Source organism: Harpia harpyja, chromosome 6 (assembly GCF_026419915.1).
Source record: "Harpia harpyja isolate bHarHar1 chromosome 6, bHarHar1 primary haplotype, whole genome shotgun sequence".
Lineage (NCBI taxonomy): Eukaryota > Metazoa > Chordata > Aves > Accipitriformes > Accipitridae > Harpia > Harpia harpyja.
This window is the reverse complement of record NC_068945.1, coordinates 21,516,059-21,535,106: the sequence shown is the minus strand read 5'-3', so window position 1 is coordinate 21,535,106 and position 19,048 is coordinate 21,516,059. Positions and strand designations below refer to the sequence as shown.

The following is a 19,048-nucleotide window of genomic DNA, read 5'->3' as shown; positions in this document are numbered from 1 at the left end:
CAGAGATTTCTTTTTGTGTTGTTCCCAGTCTTTTAGAGTCCTTTTCAGTGAACCACAACAGTCTGGCACAGAATGATACTCAGTTTTTTCTTCAAGCCATGAACTGTAAAATACAGTGAGAGTTAGCATCAGTGCAGAAAAAATTTAGAAATCTGACTGTCCCAACCAAGTGGAAAAGAATTTAAATACAGTATTTTAGAGTACTGACAGCACCATTTTGTTGTCAATTAAAATGTGTAATAAAAGGATTAGTGAAGACATTCTTTTAATTATAGTTATGGTAAAAATACTAATATTACTGGAGTTTGGTAGCTGACATTCTATAATGTTTAAAATTCTTTTAAATTAGAGGAAACAGAAAACACGGGACAGAATAAATACATGTGTGTGTATACATACACACGCACTTGATATTGTACCTGCCATGGTTGAAGACAGTTTTGACTATAGTAAAAAAATACATATATAGATCCTGTGGCCTGCTAAAGCATTTCTGACCTCCTCAGTTTGGTAATCTTGTGAATGGTCCTCTTTTGAAGCTGTTGTGGTTTTTTAATGTACTGAACACATTAACCTCAGGGAATTCTGCCTTATTCCTACATCTCCTCCTAGATACTACATGTATTATGCATTCAATCCATCCAAACATCATCATTTTTCTCCTCAATTACTATAGTAAGTGGTATTTAAAATGTACTTTACAATAAGAAAGCTACTAAAGGCAACATTACTGAAAACAGTCTATAAGCTACCAGTTCACAGCAGTGGCCCTGTATTGCGAGTACAACGTACGCGTGGAGAGGAAATGTCTTACATCTGAACCATGAGCACTAAACATTACATTTCCCACTCTCCAAATACGTCAGTTGGTCTAATACATATTACTTCCCCTTACACACCTCGCTCACAGGGTAACTGTGGGATGTATAACATGAAATCTCTTTCTGCTTCCTGTACAAACTGAACTCCTTCTTTAAGTGAAATTCTCTCAATATTGAAGAAAATGGATGAAGAGAACCAGTGCCTAAAATAATTTCATGTAGCTGCAGAAGAGGTATGTTATACAGTGTTTTTGCATTTTCCCAAAGCGTCTCACTAATACCTCTTCACTGAGCTGCTGCAAAAGCCAGGAGAGAGAGAGATCATTCAGATGCCATGTCCCATTTAATGCTTGGTCTCCCTCCCAAGACTACAACAATTCAGCATCACTTGTGGTGCTTAGTTTTATGACAGGTACAGCTGCCCAGCAGTCTTTGGAGCATGATCAACTCGTTTTGCAGTAGCACACTGCACAGCTCACAGATTTTTCTTCTCCCCTCCTCCCAGTGGACCTTGGCTGAATATGAATTGCAAAAGGGTTCCTCTCAATACTAACTTCATCTGAGCCACCCAGTTCTGACATCATTTTTAGGACTGTTGGCTTGGTAAGTACACTCTTTGAATGCTCTCCTTCTTCAATAGGTATAACTCTGTCAGAACACAGAGGTTAGCTGCCTCTCGAGGATAAGCACTTTAACCACATGGGAAGAGCTCTGTTCATTAATCATTACACGATGGAATTCAAAACAATTTCTACGAGTGCAGGTCGAGCACCTTACTGGAAAATCCTTACTGGGACAGACCTGTAATGGATCTATTCAAAGATCTGTTGTAAAAAACCAAAACTTCTGTAACTAGAAATCAACAGCTTAAGAATTAAGCACATGATTTAGTATCTTTTTCAAATTAATACTAGCTTGAAAAAGCTGCCTAGTTTAACCACATTTCCACAGCCCAGATCCTATTTTAGGACATGAGAACAGCAGTTTCTAGAGTTTTGTTGGCTTTTAGTTTTACCGGAACAAAAAGCCGACTTGCATCCTTATGACTTACCACCAAGGTGTATGATTCAAGGGCAAATGTTTCTTCCAGATAAATACCACATTTTCCAAGTATGGGTGGGAACTTTACTCACACTCATGGCAGCAAATAAAACATTTCTTATGAGAAACAAACTTTGGGGCAAAGCATCACAAACAAGCAGACTCTTTGTATACTGTTCTTTTAGTTGACTTATATGTTCCAAAGTAGAGTATTTTTTCCAAGACCAAAGCAAATACAGCAGGAGCAGTACAGATAAATAGATCTATTAAGCCAAACACAATTCTTCAAAAATTTGCAGTACTTATTCTAAAGACTGAATATAATTGGCTTCAGAGAAATCAGACCTTAGTCTAGACAAAGCAAACTGTCTTATTAGCTGGCTGTTATGTGGAATACTATGAGCTCTAGCAATGACAGACTTTATTCACTGTCTTGATCACCAGGTATTTCTTCTGCAGGTAGACTTTAGTCATTGACAGCTGTAGAAACAAAGGCATTTAAAATTCCTGGTTATATCAGAATAACTAACAGTAACATTCTGGTTTTAGTTTAGTCCTCATTAACTTTTGGCTTGAGATAGTTGACATTACTTACCAGCAGTAAAAGCATAATTTCAAGGGCTCCCAGGAGAAATACTTCTATACAAAGAAAAAAAAGTTTCTACAGAAACCAACACTCAGCATGATTGACTTCACCATAATTGTTCTACTACTCAGGTTTCCATCATCTATCCAAAGTTATATCTAAACAAAACAAACAAGAGAAGGTTTGGTTGAATGTGTTAAGTGATGAGCCACCACCACAATAGCTTCACAACTTAAGCAGGTCATGAGAAACCCTCTAGCGAAAAGAGTTGAACTTCACTAAATGTACACAAAACCAAGTTTGTAGGCACTTTACAAGGAGGTACTCTACTGGAAACACAGAATACTGTTGATTTAAAAAAAAAAAAAAAAAAAAAAGAAAAACAAACCCAACAACTTTAGTCTTCAGATACCAAGAAGAGTATCTTGCCCACTCCCTGACTTTAGAAATTCAATTCTTTTGCCATATTTGGTAGCCTTGAAATCTTTAAAATCCATCTGTCCATTAGGAAAGAACGATCCAGGTAACTATTTCCCCACCCTCCCCAAATAGAAAAGCAGAAAAAGCAGAAACTCTGATTTTTAATGGAAATATGGCTCCAGGTGCTGAAGGCTATCCAGTAGCATTTAAAGCAGCACTTTGAGATATTTCACATATTTTCCAGTGCATTATCCTACCTATTATCCACCAAACAGCAGTCACAGAGAAAAGCTCTGGTATGTAGCTGGCAAAAACAAAAGGACAAATAGTAAAGGTGCTTATACAGGTTTTTATATGGGTATGAAACTTGTATTTGTGGCCCACTAAGGCGCTCTCTTAAGTCTGTTGCTTTAAGACCAAAACATTAGTATAAGCAGCGAGTTCAGTGTGACAAATCCAGATGAGTCTGTCTGATGGAAACGCGTAGGTTGTAGCGTTGTTCTTCAATCACAGTGATCAAGACTTTTTCAAAATATGTGGTTGGTCTGATAGACAAACAGCTCTTTCAGATCTTTGGCAAATCTTTGGCTAACCAAATTTAAAATCAGTTTTAACACATTAATTGAAAAGATGTAAAGGCATGTCAAAATACAGCAGGAACTGATTTCTGGACAGATAAACATTTAATCTTCATCCCTTGTACTTAAATAATGAGTCTTCCTCATGATTTCTTACTCCACTCAAATGAAATTTGTTTTTGAAACAGCACAGAAGCTTATGCCCCCAAAATCTACAATACTACCATGTAGGCCACAGAACCTTCTAGTTTGTTGGGATTTTTTTAAAACTATTTCAATCTTATACTTAAGCAGTACACGGTTTGATGAGGTCAGCATTCTTGTTCTTTGTCTGTAAAGCACCTGGCACAATGAAGTCCTGGTCCATGAACAGATCTCCTAGTCATTACAGTCAACCATAAATTCTCTGTAAAGTAAAAGCCAGGCTAAGAAGTAAACTTGAGCAGCTGCAGAGGACACTCAAATCAAACACCTTTTGCTACCTGGTTCTTTCAATGCCATTGCTGCATCATTTATCTAAGGTTCTCATAAAATGACCATCACTGGAATCTAAGCATCTGCCCATCACAGCACTGAAGCAGTTCAGTAGCATGGAGCACTATTTGCAGAAGAAAATGCATCACATGAAGTTGGAGTGCAACACAGTAATGCTTCCGTTACCCCCAAGTAGTGTACCCACATGCAAACACTGTACTGCCGCCATACGGAGTCAAAATAGGGAGCAGTGACAACTGTAAACCAGAAGACGACATGCAGTGGGAGAAATCAGCAGAGAAGTCATCTGGGATAAAAGCAAGTATGACAAAGTACATGGAAGTGTGAAAGAGAAGTCTCTTCTTCCAGCAACTGCATACACTTAAAGGAATAAGAAGAAGAAGGAGGGGAAAAAAAAAAAAAAAAAAAAAAAGTAATCAAGAGATGAGTCAGTCATCAGTACCATGAGACAAACCTGAACAAAAACCAAGAGCAAGAACATGAAAATACCATTTGACACCCTTTTTACAGTTATAGATCTGCTAATATGATGGATCACAAACACTTCCACCTCCTTTTTACATCAGGATTCAAAAAGAATATACACATCTTCACAAAATGCATTTAGTTGCCATATAATACACATGGATTGAAATAAGATTTGCACTTTGAAAAAAATTTTTGAAAAGTATGAGAATATTCCCTCTCACATTTCTCCAGAAAACTTCTTCTTTAAAGTGTGACAAGTAAAGGGCACAGAGATTGGACCTAGAAAAGCATTTTTCTCCTCACGATATTCTGTACAGTTTTCTGTATTTACACTGAAGCAAATAAGCAGAAGTCTGAAGAAATTAAACACTTTAGAGTGCTAAAATCAAAACATAAGCAATACAATTTTTTAATTTCAGTATTTTAAAGTACAGAAAGTGGAAACTATGAATATCAAATACAAATTTAAACAAAGCCACTTGTCCTCCCCTAGAATAATCAATGTGAACTACTTATAGAAACTTACAAATTTAAAGTAAAATCGAAACAAAATAAATACTGTACATACGCTTTCCCTGCCTGCAGGCAAAAGAGGATGGGAAATACTGTTATGAATTGAAAAAAATGCTCTTAAAGCTGCAGCATCCCATTTCCCAGCCAAATACTTAACACAGTAGTGCGTTTCTGTAAAAAGGAAGACACACATACACCGACCTCTACTGAGCAGACAAGCTAATATTTTCAGAGACATTAGAAGGAAAGATAGAAACTAGACTATGAGAGTAGAAAAAGGAGAGGAAGAGACAAACGGGCCAGCAAAACATTACTACAAAACTAGTAAATATAGCCAAGAACTAGCCACCTTTTCTTTTTTTTTTTCAAATTCATTTTTTTAAAAAAAAAGATTCACCAAAGCATTGGCAGCAATAGACATTTCCCAGCAGAAGTGACAATACATATCAATATAATCTCTTAAAGTGATCCCTTTCATTCCCTTCCCACAGCATGAAACTCTTATGGCTTAATTTATATTAAAAGTAGAAAAAGTCTTTTTTTCCAAACAGAAATGCAGCCTATGAAGAACATGCATTTCCTTATCAGTGCTACTTAAACTTCCCATCCACTGCATGATTTATCACTCATACGCTCCCACAAAGAGGGTTACTAGGGTGTTTTTTGTTGGTTTTTTTTTGTTTGGGGTTTGTTTTTTTATTTTTTTGGAAAAATGGATGTTGCAGCTTTTAATCTTGTTTAACCACAAATAGTAAGGCCCTTGGTTCCATTTATGTTTTTTCTGTGAAACAGTAGCTCTGGGCTCACTCAACCCCAGAGCTACAAACAGCTTTTAATGGTCTGGAAGTATTATGTGAAAAGTATTATGTGGAAAGACACTAGATTTGGGGGACATGGTGGGGGTGTGAAGGGATAGGTGAGCATGTGGAGCTTAAATCGGGCACTAGTTATAAGCTTGTAGTACCAGGTCATTCTAGCTTCTGTTCTGCTTCGTCTCCACAATTACCAAAAAGGGGGTAGCAAGATTCACATCAGCTCTGATTCCAAAACCCTGCAAAAATTTTCAACATTTACAAGTTCATTGGCTTGTGAATGAAGGTAGCTTATGCCATATAGCAAAGTCTAGGGAAAGCTGAAGCTTCTCAAATGTGATCATGACACTGTGCTCTCTTCTATCTCTACTAAAGGTAACACAAGCACTTCAACTACCAAAAAAAACCAAAACCCCCAAAATCCCCCACGTGATCAGAAAGCAACAATTTTAACTCTCAACATCTAACCCTTTCAAAATTGTCTTTAAGAATGGATTTATGTAGAGTATTATAGGTTGCATAGGTAATCTACCTCAGAGGTCAACAAAGGCTACCTTGTAGCCAGGGTTTATTAGCAAGTATAGTAGGAGAAGAAAAGGGAAAGTTGCTGGAAGAGTCTTTGATATAGTTTCTAGGTGGTCTTTCCATTTTCATGTTTGTTTCTTTTTTTCAATTGCAGGAACGTGAGAACGTAGAGAATGGGAAAACCCCTACAATATTTCATTTCCTATTGTTCTGTCTACAAAAAAAAAAAAAGTTTTATGCCAAATCCAAGTTCTCTGACTTTTCAAAAAAGATTATCCTTGAAAAAGAGTTACTATAGCAGGCTTAATTCTCTTTGTTGTCCTGTCAGTGTTCCCTACTCCCTCCCTCTTCCACCCCAGGTGAGACAGCAAGGAAAAAAAAATAGGGCTTTTTCTCTCCACTACAACAACACAAGGTTCAGTCCATCTACAGAAAGATTGGTGCAGTAGTGTTTTCATCTAGAACACAATAAAAATATGCCTACATACAAGTACACAAAACAAGTGAGGTCACCACATCCTCTTCATGAGCTACCAGGAGACTTCCCCTCCCCTCTTTTTTTTTCTTTTTTTTTTTCTTTCTTTGTTTTTTGTTTTGTTTTGTTTTTTTAAATACTGCTCATCATGGCAATTTCTTTTAAATTATTTGTTCTGAGATGGAACATCAGAATTAACTTCTGCTGGAAGCATGGGTATTTGAAGAAAATGGAATGAACCTCTGCCTGTTGACAGCCTGTGAAGAGACTATTACATAAATTCATGACAGTGGAGAGCCACTTTGAAAAAAAAAAAAGGTAGAAAGAAAAGTAATGAAAGAATAAAACCAAGAAGAAATAATATATATGGGTCCAGCCACATCTGTGTTCCAATAGTAAAATACAGATAAATAATGCGGATGGTCAGAAAAGACACTTTGTATAAGCCAATCACAAGTACAAGAAAGCATACTCCATATTTTAAAATTCCTTACTCCAGATTCTATTCTGGCATACTTCTATTTCAGATAAGCGTTCTCAAAAATCTGCCTTTAAGGAGAGTGAGCTCGTTCTTCATTTTGCTCTGAATCTGATTGCTGCCCTAAACTGCAATTTTCTATTCTTAAAAATTATACAGCCAGCAAGAAGGAAACAGTTTGGTTCAATATGCTAAAGCTAAAACAGTTTTCAAAGCCTGGCAGACGTTAATCCATTTGCTCAAGCTTAAGCACAGAGAGTATTTATATGGGTATATAGTTTTAACTAATATTGACAACAGTTTATTTCTTTGACTTACTTTGGTGAGAACATATTAGAAGATAGTTAAAATATTCTCTTTTAACTATTTCCATCTGGAAAACATAGCACCTGAGAACAGCAAGTACTTATAGTCACTTTCAGCACCTGTAGAGTACCTCTTAGCTTATCTTCTGCTTTTTAGAAATCCTTTCTTACCTCCATTCCCAACAGTCTAAACAAGGTTGATAGCTTGCATTAAATTAAATTAAAAAAAAAAAATTAAAAAAGACTGAAAACATGCTTTTGTGAAACCATACTTAGCAAACAAAAAACGTTAAAAAAATTCACCCATACGCACACACAATACACAAAAAACTGTAAAGTCAAGTCAATATAATGTAAATGCAGGGCTGCAAAAACCACTCTTAAATTATAATTTTCAAGCTCCAGAGGAAGTAAAGCCATGAAAGCTACCTGACTTATTTGCAGTTGCATTATGTTTTGATGTTTCTCAATTCAGAAACAGGATAACATAGTGCTAAATAGTTTTGACCCTGCAACAATCAAAAACACCTGACATCAGAACTCTTTCCATAAATTTGTAAAGGCATTCATCATCTAGCCTAGACAAAAATAACTGCACAAATATTCCGGAAAGTCCAACTGAATTCGTTTTTAAACCACAACAAGAGAAAATGATTCCAGTATAGAATATGGAGGAAGGAAAAACTGGTATGGAAAGTTAAATCAATTCAATGACTTGTATAGCTATGCCTGAGTATTTTTACTCTCAGCAACCAAAAAAACCCCCAACCAACCAACAATATTGTTGTCACTAGCATATTAATGTTTACATTTTGGCTGGACCCTGCAAAATGCCCTTTTTCCAGAATCAAGTAAAAGTATTCTCCTTCCCGCCTTCATCCCAATCCCCCAGAAGTTAAATATTTAATTTTATATTACAGAAAAATACAAATTTTAAATCCAAATTATTTACAATAATTCAGAATTGGCATTTGCTATCAGCTCTGTATGAAGCCTGACACAAATGACCATTCTGATACCAGTAAGCTACTTAATGCTTGTATATGCACCAGTTAAGACTTTTAATTGGCTGTCTCGACCAGCTTTGAAAGCAACACACATTCTCCTGCCTTCCTTACTCTTCAGTAAAATGTGTTTAAAGTACAATAATAATATTTTAATGCTTCTTCCATGCTACATTAAGTAATATGCCAAATCTTGAGACTGCAATGTATATCTTACGAGTTATTTCAAAGTAATTATTCTGAAGAAACATTTATCTTAACTGATGTCCCTATTCCTCCAAAAAGATATATTAGGTTTCCCTCCTTTGTACCACCTCTTAAATAACCTGTACAAACACAATTTCAGGGAGCCTTTTTACAGAAGAAAATCATGACAGAAGATCATCAGGAGGAAAAGCATGCATTCCAATTTGGAGGAAAGGGGTGCAGTTTAAAACAAGTTAGCTACTGGACTGATGTAAGAAGATTCTTCTGTCTTTAGGAGTCTCTTCTAGTCCATCAAATAAATAAATCTGTATTAAAGAGGACAGGTCAAAAAATAATCAAGCTGGCAGAGAATATGCAACTTGCAAGTCAACAGAAGCCCAGACAATAGCTTACAAAAAGCAGGAAAAAAAATAAGATTCCATATGCCTTAATTTAAAAAATAATTAATAATGCATCTCACCCCTATTTAAGACTATAACCTGAATATCAAATTTAGGAGTCCAGACTAATCACAATTAACGTGGCTCTCCACTGCACCAAACATACATTATCAAAACAATTAAAAACTTTCACATTCTTAAATCTAAATTAATAACCCCCACAAAAAAGTCTTCCAAATAAATAGGTTTTTTAAATGAATTTAAAAGTTGTCAAAATCTATCAGAAATAAATTATTGATATACCACCTTCATCATCTTCCCCTCATTAATTAGGTCAGAAACTACCAGCAACAAATGATATTCAAGCCCTGATGAGAGACTATTTCTCACAGTCCATGTCTCTCTGAAGATTTCCCCATTCCCGTATGGTTATTGCTGAGCAGGTGTGGCACAGTGAAAATGCAGCATTGGGTTGGTTTTTTTTTTGTTTGTTTTTTTGTTTTGTATTTTTTTTCTTTCTTGTTTTTGTTCATCAGGCAGTGTTTTATATGGTACATGCAAGTCTGCTTCAAGCAGAGGAGTAACAGCAGCTCCAGGCTCTGTTGACCTCAATACTGGTCTGTGTAGGAAAGACAGCAGTAGTAGAAGTAGCAGCTACATTAAACAAAGAAGCGTGCATGGCCATTCCGGTTCAGCTTCAAGATCTTCCCAAGACGCTGTTTAGCAGTTGCCATTCCTTTCTTTGGACGTTTGCCTGAAAAATGAAATCAAGTACTTCAATCAGGAATTTCACAACAAATTTTTATCATTGTAGAACAAAGATGAAACCCAGCTTTCAAGCTGAAGCAGGCAAAATTTTCACCTGAATTTTCACCAGCCTCAAAAAAAAAAAAAAAAAACACCCCAAACCAAAAAAATACCCCAAACAAAAAAAAGCTCTTCATTTGTCTGTTTGGAAGCAAACAAACAAGGAATCAGAATTGTAAAAAAAAAACAAAACAAAAAAAAAAACCAACCACCAGGAATTGTTTTTCCTAAACTCTGGCTAGCATTATCATAAATAAAGTGATTATATTATTTACAAACATTTCCAGCCTAGGGAAGGGCAGTGGGTGTGGTAGGGGAGAACCTAAACTGAGCTTCCTGAATTTTGCTCAGGTAAGTTATTCCCTTGAGTAAATTATAGAAAATTAACCAGAAACTAAAAACTAAATAGTATGATCATCAGACCACTTTTTTTAAGTGTCACAGCTTTTAAGCCTTCACTTTGATAAACAAATCTGATTCAAGCCAGTGTTTCAGAGTGTAAGTGTGGTTCTGTTCCCTGTAATAAATGCATAACAGATACACCTGCAGAGGTGCAATGGTAACTATGAAAGTTTCATCTGGCCATGCACCCGGTTAGGTCTCTCAAACTCCACCTCCACACATTCTGTGCCAAAATTTGAGTGCCCACAGGACGCCTATTTTGTATTTTTCCTCAAGGTCTAAGCCTGTCCTTTTTTCAGTTTCTGCATCTAACAGCTCTTTTTGATGTTTACAAGCTCCTTTTCCTAGTCTTCCCCCCCCCCCCCCCCCCCCGCCCTCCACTCTGGCAAGAGCACAGAGATAAACATTACCTTTTGTCGCCTGGTTGCTGATAGGGGGTGGATTTGATGCTGGCCTCTTTGTTGGATGAAGTGGTACAGACAAGGATGTTTCACCATACGGCCTGTCAGGGCTAAGGCTGCCATCACTCAGCCGACATTCTCCTTGAATTAGATTGGAGTCTCGTGTATACTTGCCGTGCTGAAAACTCAAGCTGTTGTTGTGGACTATACTTCTGTTTTCCTGAACCTTATGATTGGCTTCTGATGCAGCCTCTTTCTTAACGTATTTTTGAGTTTTACTTGTATCCTAGTATGGAAATGAGGGGAAGAAAAAAAAGTGGAAGTTAATACCTTCTGTCTACAAGTTCACTCCAGTTTTTCTAATTATACTACAGTATCTTTGAAAAAGATATTTCAGTTCCACCAGTGTCTGACCACTTTATGATTCCATCATTTCTTTTAGCATAGATACCTCTTAAAAATAAGATACAATATAGTATTTCTGTGCAAGCTTTTCCATATGCACTTAAGGGCAATGCTATAGATTAATTACACATACTAGTCTACTCAGTTTCTCTACTTTTTGGTTTTAGTGTGCATTGATCCAAACATGCAATTGTTCTTGATTAAACTGGCCACTATAGCAAGCTATACCATAACCACTGACTACTTAAATAGGCAATTTGTTTTCAATATTCAGCTGATGAGAGAACAAATGCTAAATTGGGAATTACAAATTGTAAGGAGTATCATGTAGTTAGATATTCTTACCAAAAAAATCCTACAAAGCACACAGTTAAAATACAGCTTTAAATAGCACCGTTATTTTGCAACTTTAATTGTTCTATTTAATCGTTTTATTGTTCTTATACTTCTAATGTAGACAAGTTTAGAAATACTAAAAAAGTTCAGAGTGTAAGACACACAACCTTTCATTTATGTATTCCTTGCTGGATTCCACCTGGACATCAGAAAGCAAAAATATTCCTACCTGGTGGCTGTTGAAAGGTTGTATCAGTTTGGCAGTATCAATTTCCTAAGCAAGTATCTTTACTATAAATACTATCAACAGGTTCCACTTGTTCTGATGCTCTGGTTGGGAATAACAATGAATAAACAATACAGTGCTTCCCCAGTATAGAGACTGAATGTAAATTCACGCTTTATTTTTTATAAAGTATTTTTTATTTTTCAAGATACTGCCTTGAGCTTCTTAATACTAGCCACTATGACAGAAGAGAGTTTGAAAGGAAAAAAAACCAAAACAACAATGAAAAAAAGTATGACAAAAACATAATACTCAGTTACCAAAACAAGAAGTATCTCTTATCAGATATGCAGTGTGGAAAGACCTGTCCACCATGCCTTCTGTACTTACAACTTCATGATCTCTTTTTCCTATAAAAATGTATTCAAAATGTTTGAAGTATTGCTTTACCTGAGGGGTAATCCTCGAAACTTCATTCAGGTGTCTAGCCCATGCTGAAGTCCCCAAGTCTCCTTCCTCTTCCTTCACAGACCTACCTATAGAGAAGTTGAACAAGCTTATATTTTAAAATCAAAACTAGGAATACAAAGTTAATTATACATTTCAATGACTTTAAAATGAAAACAAGAAAGGAAGGAAAATACAGTGGAAAATATTTCTGAGATACAAAACAAAAGAGAGCTGCTTGGTTCTACACACTAAATTGGGAAAACAATCTCACAGTATAAATACACCTAATTAAAGACCCATACACCACAGTAAGAAGGTCAGACAAACATTACTTCAAATTTTAAAGTACTGATGTTGAAGATGGCTTACTTTCTTTGTTATGCTACAGTTTTCTACTATGGCTTTGTATCATGAGGAGTTCATAGAAAGATGGACATTTAATTTTCAGGTATTACTGATCGTATTGTTTCTAAACACTGATGTGCTATTCAGGTACAACATATGGAAGATCTATGCTGATAGGCTTATAGAAGAAGTGTCCACACTGAAAACACATTTACAATACAGTTAACTTGTAAAATTAAGGATATTCCAAGACACTGATTCAATTGAATTTGGAGAGACTGAAAGGTTTTGCAAAACCTGCTAGCTAAGAAGCACAGTTTCATCTTCTTCACGTGTGGAGTTTGACACGTGTACTGGGTCTGGCCAGAATGGAATTTTTTCCTAACAGTCCATATGGTGCTGTATTTTAAATTTGTGGCTAAAGCAGTGTTGATAACACACCAAAGTTTTGGCTGTTGCTGAACAGTGCTTGCACAGTGTTACAGCTTTCTCTTTTCCCACTCTGCCCCCTGCAGTAAGTAGGCTAGGGGTAGGCAAGAGATTGGGAAGGGACAGCCAGGACAGCTGAGGTGAACTAGCCAAAGGGCTATTCCATACCATATAATGTCATGCTTGGCAATAAAAGCAGGGGCAGAGGACGAGGCTGGGGGGAAAGGCGGTCTTGCAAGGTAGTCATTGCTCAGAGATTGGCTGGGCATCAGTCTGCTTGCAGAAAGTGGTGAGTGATTGCTTTTGCACCACTTGTTTCTTTTCCTCTTTCTTTCACTTACTAAACTGCCTTTATGTCAGCCCATGAATCTTCTCACTTTTGCTCTTTCTATTCTCTCTCCGATCCCACAGGGTGGAGGGAGAGAACAAGTGGCTGTGTCGGTGGTTAGCTGCTGGCCTGAGTCAACCCACCACAATTTAGAGATCTGGTTACTACCTTTTTCATGAAGCTACGAAGATAGAAAGGCACTGCATGTGTCTGTGTGGTTTGCTGGTTAGGGTATTTTAGTGGTGGTGGTGGGTTTATTTATTTATTTATTTGGTAGGTTGGTGGGTTTTAAGGACATACAGTACAACTTCAATTACCAGAACACAGTCCATGACATCACATTAGGCTTTCCCGTTATCCATGTAAACAAAAATCAACATACTATTAGTTCTTTGAATTAGCACCCTATTTGTTGGTGGGGTTCTATTTGTTTCACGTCAGCAAAGGTATAATCCTCTTCCATTTCCTTCTCAAGCAAAGAATTTTCAAACATAATGACTCTCTTTTTCTCTGTTCCGAGAAGAGATTTTGATTCCTTTGAGGGGATTAGTGTTAATGTTCTATTGTCTGTCATTCCAAAATGCATTTAACAGATGTCTGTTTTCCACTGACATCAAAATGCCACTGACAAAAAAATTACCTCTGAATTCTCCTCTTCAAGATTACGATCTCCTTTAATGCACTGCATTCATAGCAGAATTTCAGGAGTAAAGCCAAATATGCCCTCCAAAGACACATGAGAAAATCACCACGCAGATTCCTATGGATATCTAAGTAACACACATGCCATGAAAGCTGCAACCATGAAGGTTCTGTCAACCTTTTCTGAAGGAGATTACACTTTCAATAAGGAGACTACACTTTCAATCTAGCCATAACTTTGCCACTCTTGTAAGGAAGCCATAAAGCTTTTAGATGGCACTATTTAGAATATTTATTCTGATGACCTCTCTAAGTTTGTCCCAGTTTTCAGAAGTAACATTTACTTTTTATAGGGGAAAAAAACCCCAAAACCCAAAGAACACACCTTTTTAAATGTCGGTCTCACTTACTTAAAAACTTGACTACAAAACTAAAAATATAACTTTTAAGCGCTTATTCTGAGCAGTTTGTCCAAGAGCAGAGAGCAGCAGTGCCTTTAATTCAGATACCTACCACATTCTATTGTTTTGTGGCTCTGAGATGGCTGTCTGTCTTTATGCCGACTCCTGGGGTAGCTTCTGTGTTCCTGAAGAGAGGTTCTTTTATCTGTGCAGTCTGTGCTTTGAGTATGACCTGGTAAACATGTAGTATAGTGCAATCCTGCCATAGAAAGCATGCCCTGAATAGCTTCTTCTTCTGTACTTGTCGAGGTAGGACATTCCCTAGAAAAATAAAGGAGTATTGATTAAGCAGTTTAAAACAGAACACTAAATTTCTCCAAAGGAATGCTTTTTACATTGGTATAAAGCAGAACTATAAATGTGTGCAAAAAGTTTATAAACAAATGCCCACAATGTGCTTACTTTTTACTGGGAGTTTCATTTCTGGATGGCTTCTGAGTATTTTGACAAAGGTCTCTCATGACCTTAGATTCTTCTTTGAAATTTGATGTTACTTCCTGTTTCTCTTCATCACCTGAGCTTTCTGACTCCTCTGTGGAGGAATCCTTCTGCTGAAACAAGAGGAAACAGTATGCAGAATGGTCACCATGCCTTCTAAATAGAGACGCTACCTTAATTTATGCTAAGTAAAAAATTCAAAGGCTTCCAGCTCCAACTTCTTTATATATATAGTATTCAAAATGCAGTTAATTTGAATATAGCAACTAAGATGCTACACATCCAAATTTTGTAACACTGATAAGTACAAGCTCCAGCGATACAGAAAGCTCCAAAATCCATTTTCTTACAGAAAACACTACACACATTAAACCATCCACAAATCATTGTTTTCTCTTTAAAGAGAGCATTGATTATTCTTATCTTCAATATTCAAAGCAGAGGAAAAAAATATGGAAGTATGGTTCCAAGCAGCAGCCAGAATTGACGCTTATTACATATAACAGGACACATCCTGCCCCAAGTAATTGTTTCTGGTTTCTGCTCTCACAAAAGATAACTTTCAGCAGCAGCATCTCTCTGATGAGTGACAGAAGCTCTCAGGTAAGTCCAGAACACAGTAGGAACAGAGACACAACAGCTGTTGCCTCTCTGACAGTGGCACAGCCTCATTTCATGACTGAAAGGGCTATTCAGCTCCTGCTGAGATTACAGCTTGTATGGGCAGGAGCTTCTCAAAGGTGGAGCAACCATATGTGACTGAATATGCCTTTACATGAAGCAAGGGCTACAATAGATACGTTCCATCTTGGTAATTCAGACTAATCTGTTTTCAACAAGTACAGAGAATGCCACAATTTTTTTTTCAAGCCAAGGAATATACATGACACTCAATAAAAGTGTTGAAAGTGGAAGATCAGAACATGGAGGCATCATAATTCTTCAAGACTGACACCACTATCCCTATCATCAAAAACTGAACTGGAATGAATGAAGTGCATCGTATCACCAAGGGATGTTTTTATACAATAGCTTCATTCACAAGAGCAGCTTGTTAATCTTTGACACTTGCAAAGTGACACAAATGGGCAATTAAATTATAACTATGACTCAATGTGAGTAATAAAGCTATTATCTTGTTTTGTTAAGATCTTCTTTGGTGCAATATGAAAACATAAAAAGGATTTACAGGAGCAACCGAGACAGTTCATTTTGGATAAATCATTACAAAAGACAAACTTAAATATGCAGAAAAATTATTCCATTAGATACTATTAGAAATGAAGAAGCAGAAGAATATAGAAGGAACCAAGAGAGTAAATGGTATTAGTACAAAACACTTCACTCAATGACAAAGTCATCCAAAACTGGCTACTTTCTCCTGTTGTCCTGGTTTCAGCTGGGATAGAGTTAACTGTCTTCCTAGTAGCTGGTACAGTGCTATGTTTTGAGTTTCTTCTTTTCTGTTCTATTAAACCGTTCTTATCTCAACCCACGGGTTTTGCTTCTTTTCCCGATTTTCTCCCCCATCCCACTGGGTGGGGGGGAGTGAGTGAGCGGCTGCGTGGTGTTTAGTTGCTGGCTGGGGTTAAACCACGACACCTGTGAAGAAGTATACCACTTCTGAATCACTAGAATAACTATTGATTCTGTGTCTTAAAAAAGGAAACCTGCTGAGCCAAAGTTGCTGACAATGCAGTTTAGGAAACCTGAAGAAGCCACATCATGAAGGTTCCTATAACTTATTCCAGCAGCTAGATAAGGTAATGATGGAAGACAACAAATATTAAAAATAGATCTTGACCACCATGTAAGAAGTAGGAATTTGAAGACTTCTTGTAAAGTCTTATAATAGGCTGACGATTGAAAGAAAGACCAAAGCATTAGCTTTCCAGAAGCATGAACCAAAAATCTGAGGTGATCACTCCACACTACTTACTGCTGTCCAATTAAAATTAAAATTAGGAAGTCAGAGCACAATTTTGCAAGGGAAAAAAATCATAAAAATATTTGTATATATATATATGCACATTTCTAAATACTAAAAGTTGTATTAAAATACATGGGTGTACATATAAATACATGTACACAGATGTGTATGCATTTATATTTCACTTGGCTGTAAAGAAATCACTACAATCTAGACCCTAAAATGAAGCATTCCCATTTATTTCGAATAGTCTAAAATACCTCAGTAGGATTTAGCCACTTCAGCTTATTTAAAAAACTAAAGGCCTATAAGATCTTTTCCATTTAAACATGCTCTAAAATTAAACTGTGTGGTAGATACTCATAATTCTAACAATGAAATTTAGACCTGTTACGGAGGAAATGAACAAAGCAAGTAGGATCTAACTTTTCTCAGACTTTGCATGTTCCAGAGCAGGGCTCATCCTCTGCCAGCCCCACTTTAATGACAAAGATGATCATAAAATTTGGGTCAAGATAGCATATCTTATCATTTTTCTCAACGCTAGAATAAATGAAGAATGAGGCAGAACCATAAGTTTGAGATATTAACTTGAACAAGAATTAAATACTTTGTTATTGCTCTTTTAACACAAACTTTGACCAGATAAATTTGAAGTGAGTGAGCAAAATTATATTTAATTGCTTTGTTAACTTTTGTGACTTTTTCTAGCTATACCTGTGTAGTGCAATCAGGCTCAGATTCTTCTGAATCAGAAATATCAGAGTACTCTGAGGATCCATTCCTGAGTTCTGATTTCACACTTTCAAAGAACACTGCAGAGAGAAAAATTAAAATACAAGACCAAACATTTATTACATATAATATTTAAAAATTATTTTGGAAGTAAAGAACAAGAAACACATATTTAGTTTTTAACGGTCAGTAAACAAAATCACATACATCCACACACTGATCTCATTCACAAGTCAAGTTTGCTTAAAACTCTAGTGAGTTGCCTACTGTTGACCAACAGACTCCTCAAGCGACTGACTGGGTGAAGCCAGAGGAAGAGAAGTCAGGCGCAGCAGGAGCGTGTATTTTTTCTCTCCCATAGAGCACATACTCCACAGATGGTACCTTGGGCAGTTTCTGCTTTTGTATATAGGCTGGGGTCAGAGAAGTGGCTCTCAGAAAAAGTTAATTAGAAGTAATCTTCGAGATATTTTGTCTTAGGCTCTTTGAACCTGGAATTTCCATGTTTAAAAAAAAAAGCAGTTATACAGAAACACTAAACATGGAAGTCAGAGGATATTAAGCGATTTAAAAGTAAAAAAATCATTGTGTTACTTGCAATTTTAATTGTCACAACTTTAATTGCGTTACTTGCAAATTTAATGTCACAATTTACTAGCATATTCTGCCTGTTTTGTGCTACTATGGAGCTGCCAATCAGGGTTAAAATGCAGACCTGTTAAAGAAGATTAAAATATTACTGTGATGATACACAATACACTTGCATTAGTTTTCATCACAGAAAGACCTGAAAAGGAAGAGGAGGAGAGGAAATACCAACCTTAGACATGCTTTTTGCTAGTAGTAAGATAAAGTACTAATTAGAGAATGAGGTGTCAAAATAGATATCAAAAACACTGGCATATGACAAAACAATCAATCAGATCAAGCCACCTAGTCCACATGGTTTTTACTTTTTTAAGCACTGAAAGAACTCAAACATGAAGTAGCTGAGCAGCTCCCAGAAGCATGTGCTCTTAAAAAACAGCGTATGACCCAAACAACCACGAGTAGGGAACACATGTGTAAGTGTTCTGAATCCAAGGCTCAAGGTCAGTGGACTGTATGTATATGTGTGTCAAGGCTGCTGGCAGAAATCTTGATTAGGTACAAATTTATGAAAGACTACAATATGCAGTTTAACTAGCAAAAGTTTTTTGGAGAAAAGCCAAATAGAATAAAAAAATTTATGAATTTGTGTCAAGAAGGTAGTAGATAAAGAAACATAAGTTTTTCAAGTTTTCAAGTACTTAGTTTCATATAAAACTATGCTGAAAGCAAATCAACATTTTAACTTTACTTATCTTCATTCCAGAGCTAATTTCTGATGTGTGGGGGTTTGCTTTCAGTATAGTTTTATATGAAACTACGTAAACAGAATGCAATCCTTCATAACTCATTAATTATGCAAGCATAACAGATGTAACTGTAACCCTATATACATGCAATTCTAGTAGCATTTCCTATTGTAGACTGTGGCAAAGCTCACAAATAGGCATTAAATATATTTCAAGGCATATTATTAATTTCTAAACACTACATAAGTGGAAATTATTTTTAGAGTCA

At 36.4% G+C, this 19,048-nt stretch overlaps 1 protein-coding gene and 1 long non-coding RNA gene across 3 annotated transcripts in view; both read right to left on the bottom strand.

Moving 5' to 3' along the window:
• Positions 1-2,025: 2,025 nt before the first annotated feature.
• Positions 2,026-4,326, bottom strand: LOC128142717 (uncharacterized). Its single transcript, XR_008235489.1, has 2 exons — positions 2,458-4,326; positions 2,026-2,342 (listed from the first exon to the last, which is right to left on the bottom strand). It is a non-coding gene; the product is annotated as an uncharacterized LOC128142717 (long non-coding RNA).
• A 101-nt stretch (positions 4,327-4,427) lies between these two features.
• Positions 4,428-19,048, bottom strand: part of KDM7A (lysine demethylase 7A) — a 70,033-nt gene continuing 55,412 nt past the window's right edge. The window contains exons 15-20 of one of the 2 annotated variants that reach the window (XM_052788990.1): positions 17,426-17,523; positions 14,743-14,891; positions 14,393-14,601; positions 12,136-12,221; positions 10,728-11,004; positions 4,428-9,862 (exon numbers count right to left, since the gene is read on the bottom strand). In XM_052788990.1, coding sequence (XP_052644950.1) covers positions 9,768-9,862; positions 10,728-11,004; positions 12,136-12,221; positions 14,393-14,601; positions 14,743-14,891; positions 17,426-17,523 — 914 coding nt within the window. In that variant the 3' untranslated portion in view covers positions 4,428-9,767. The remainder of the gene's footprint in view (positions 9,863-10,727; positions 11,005-12,135; positions 12,222-14,392; positions 14,602-14,742; positions 14,892-17,425; positions 17,524-19,048) is intronic. The other variant, XM_052788991.1, reaches the window with a different exon arrangement.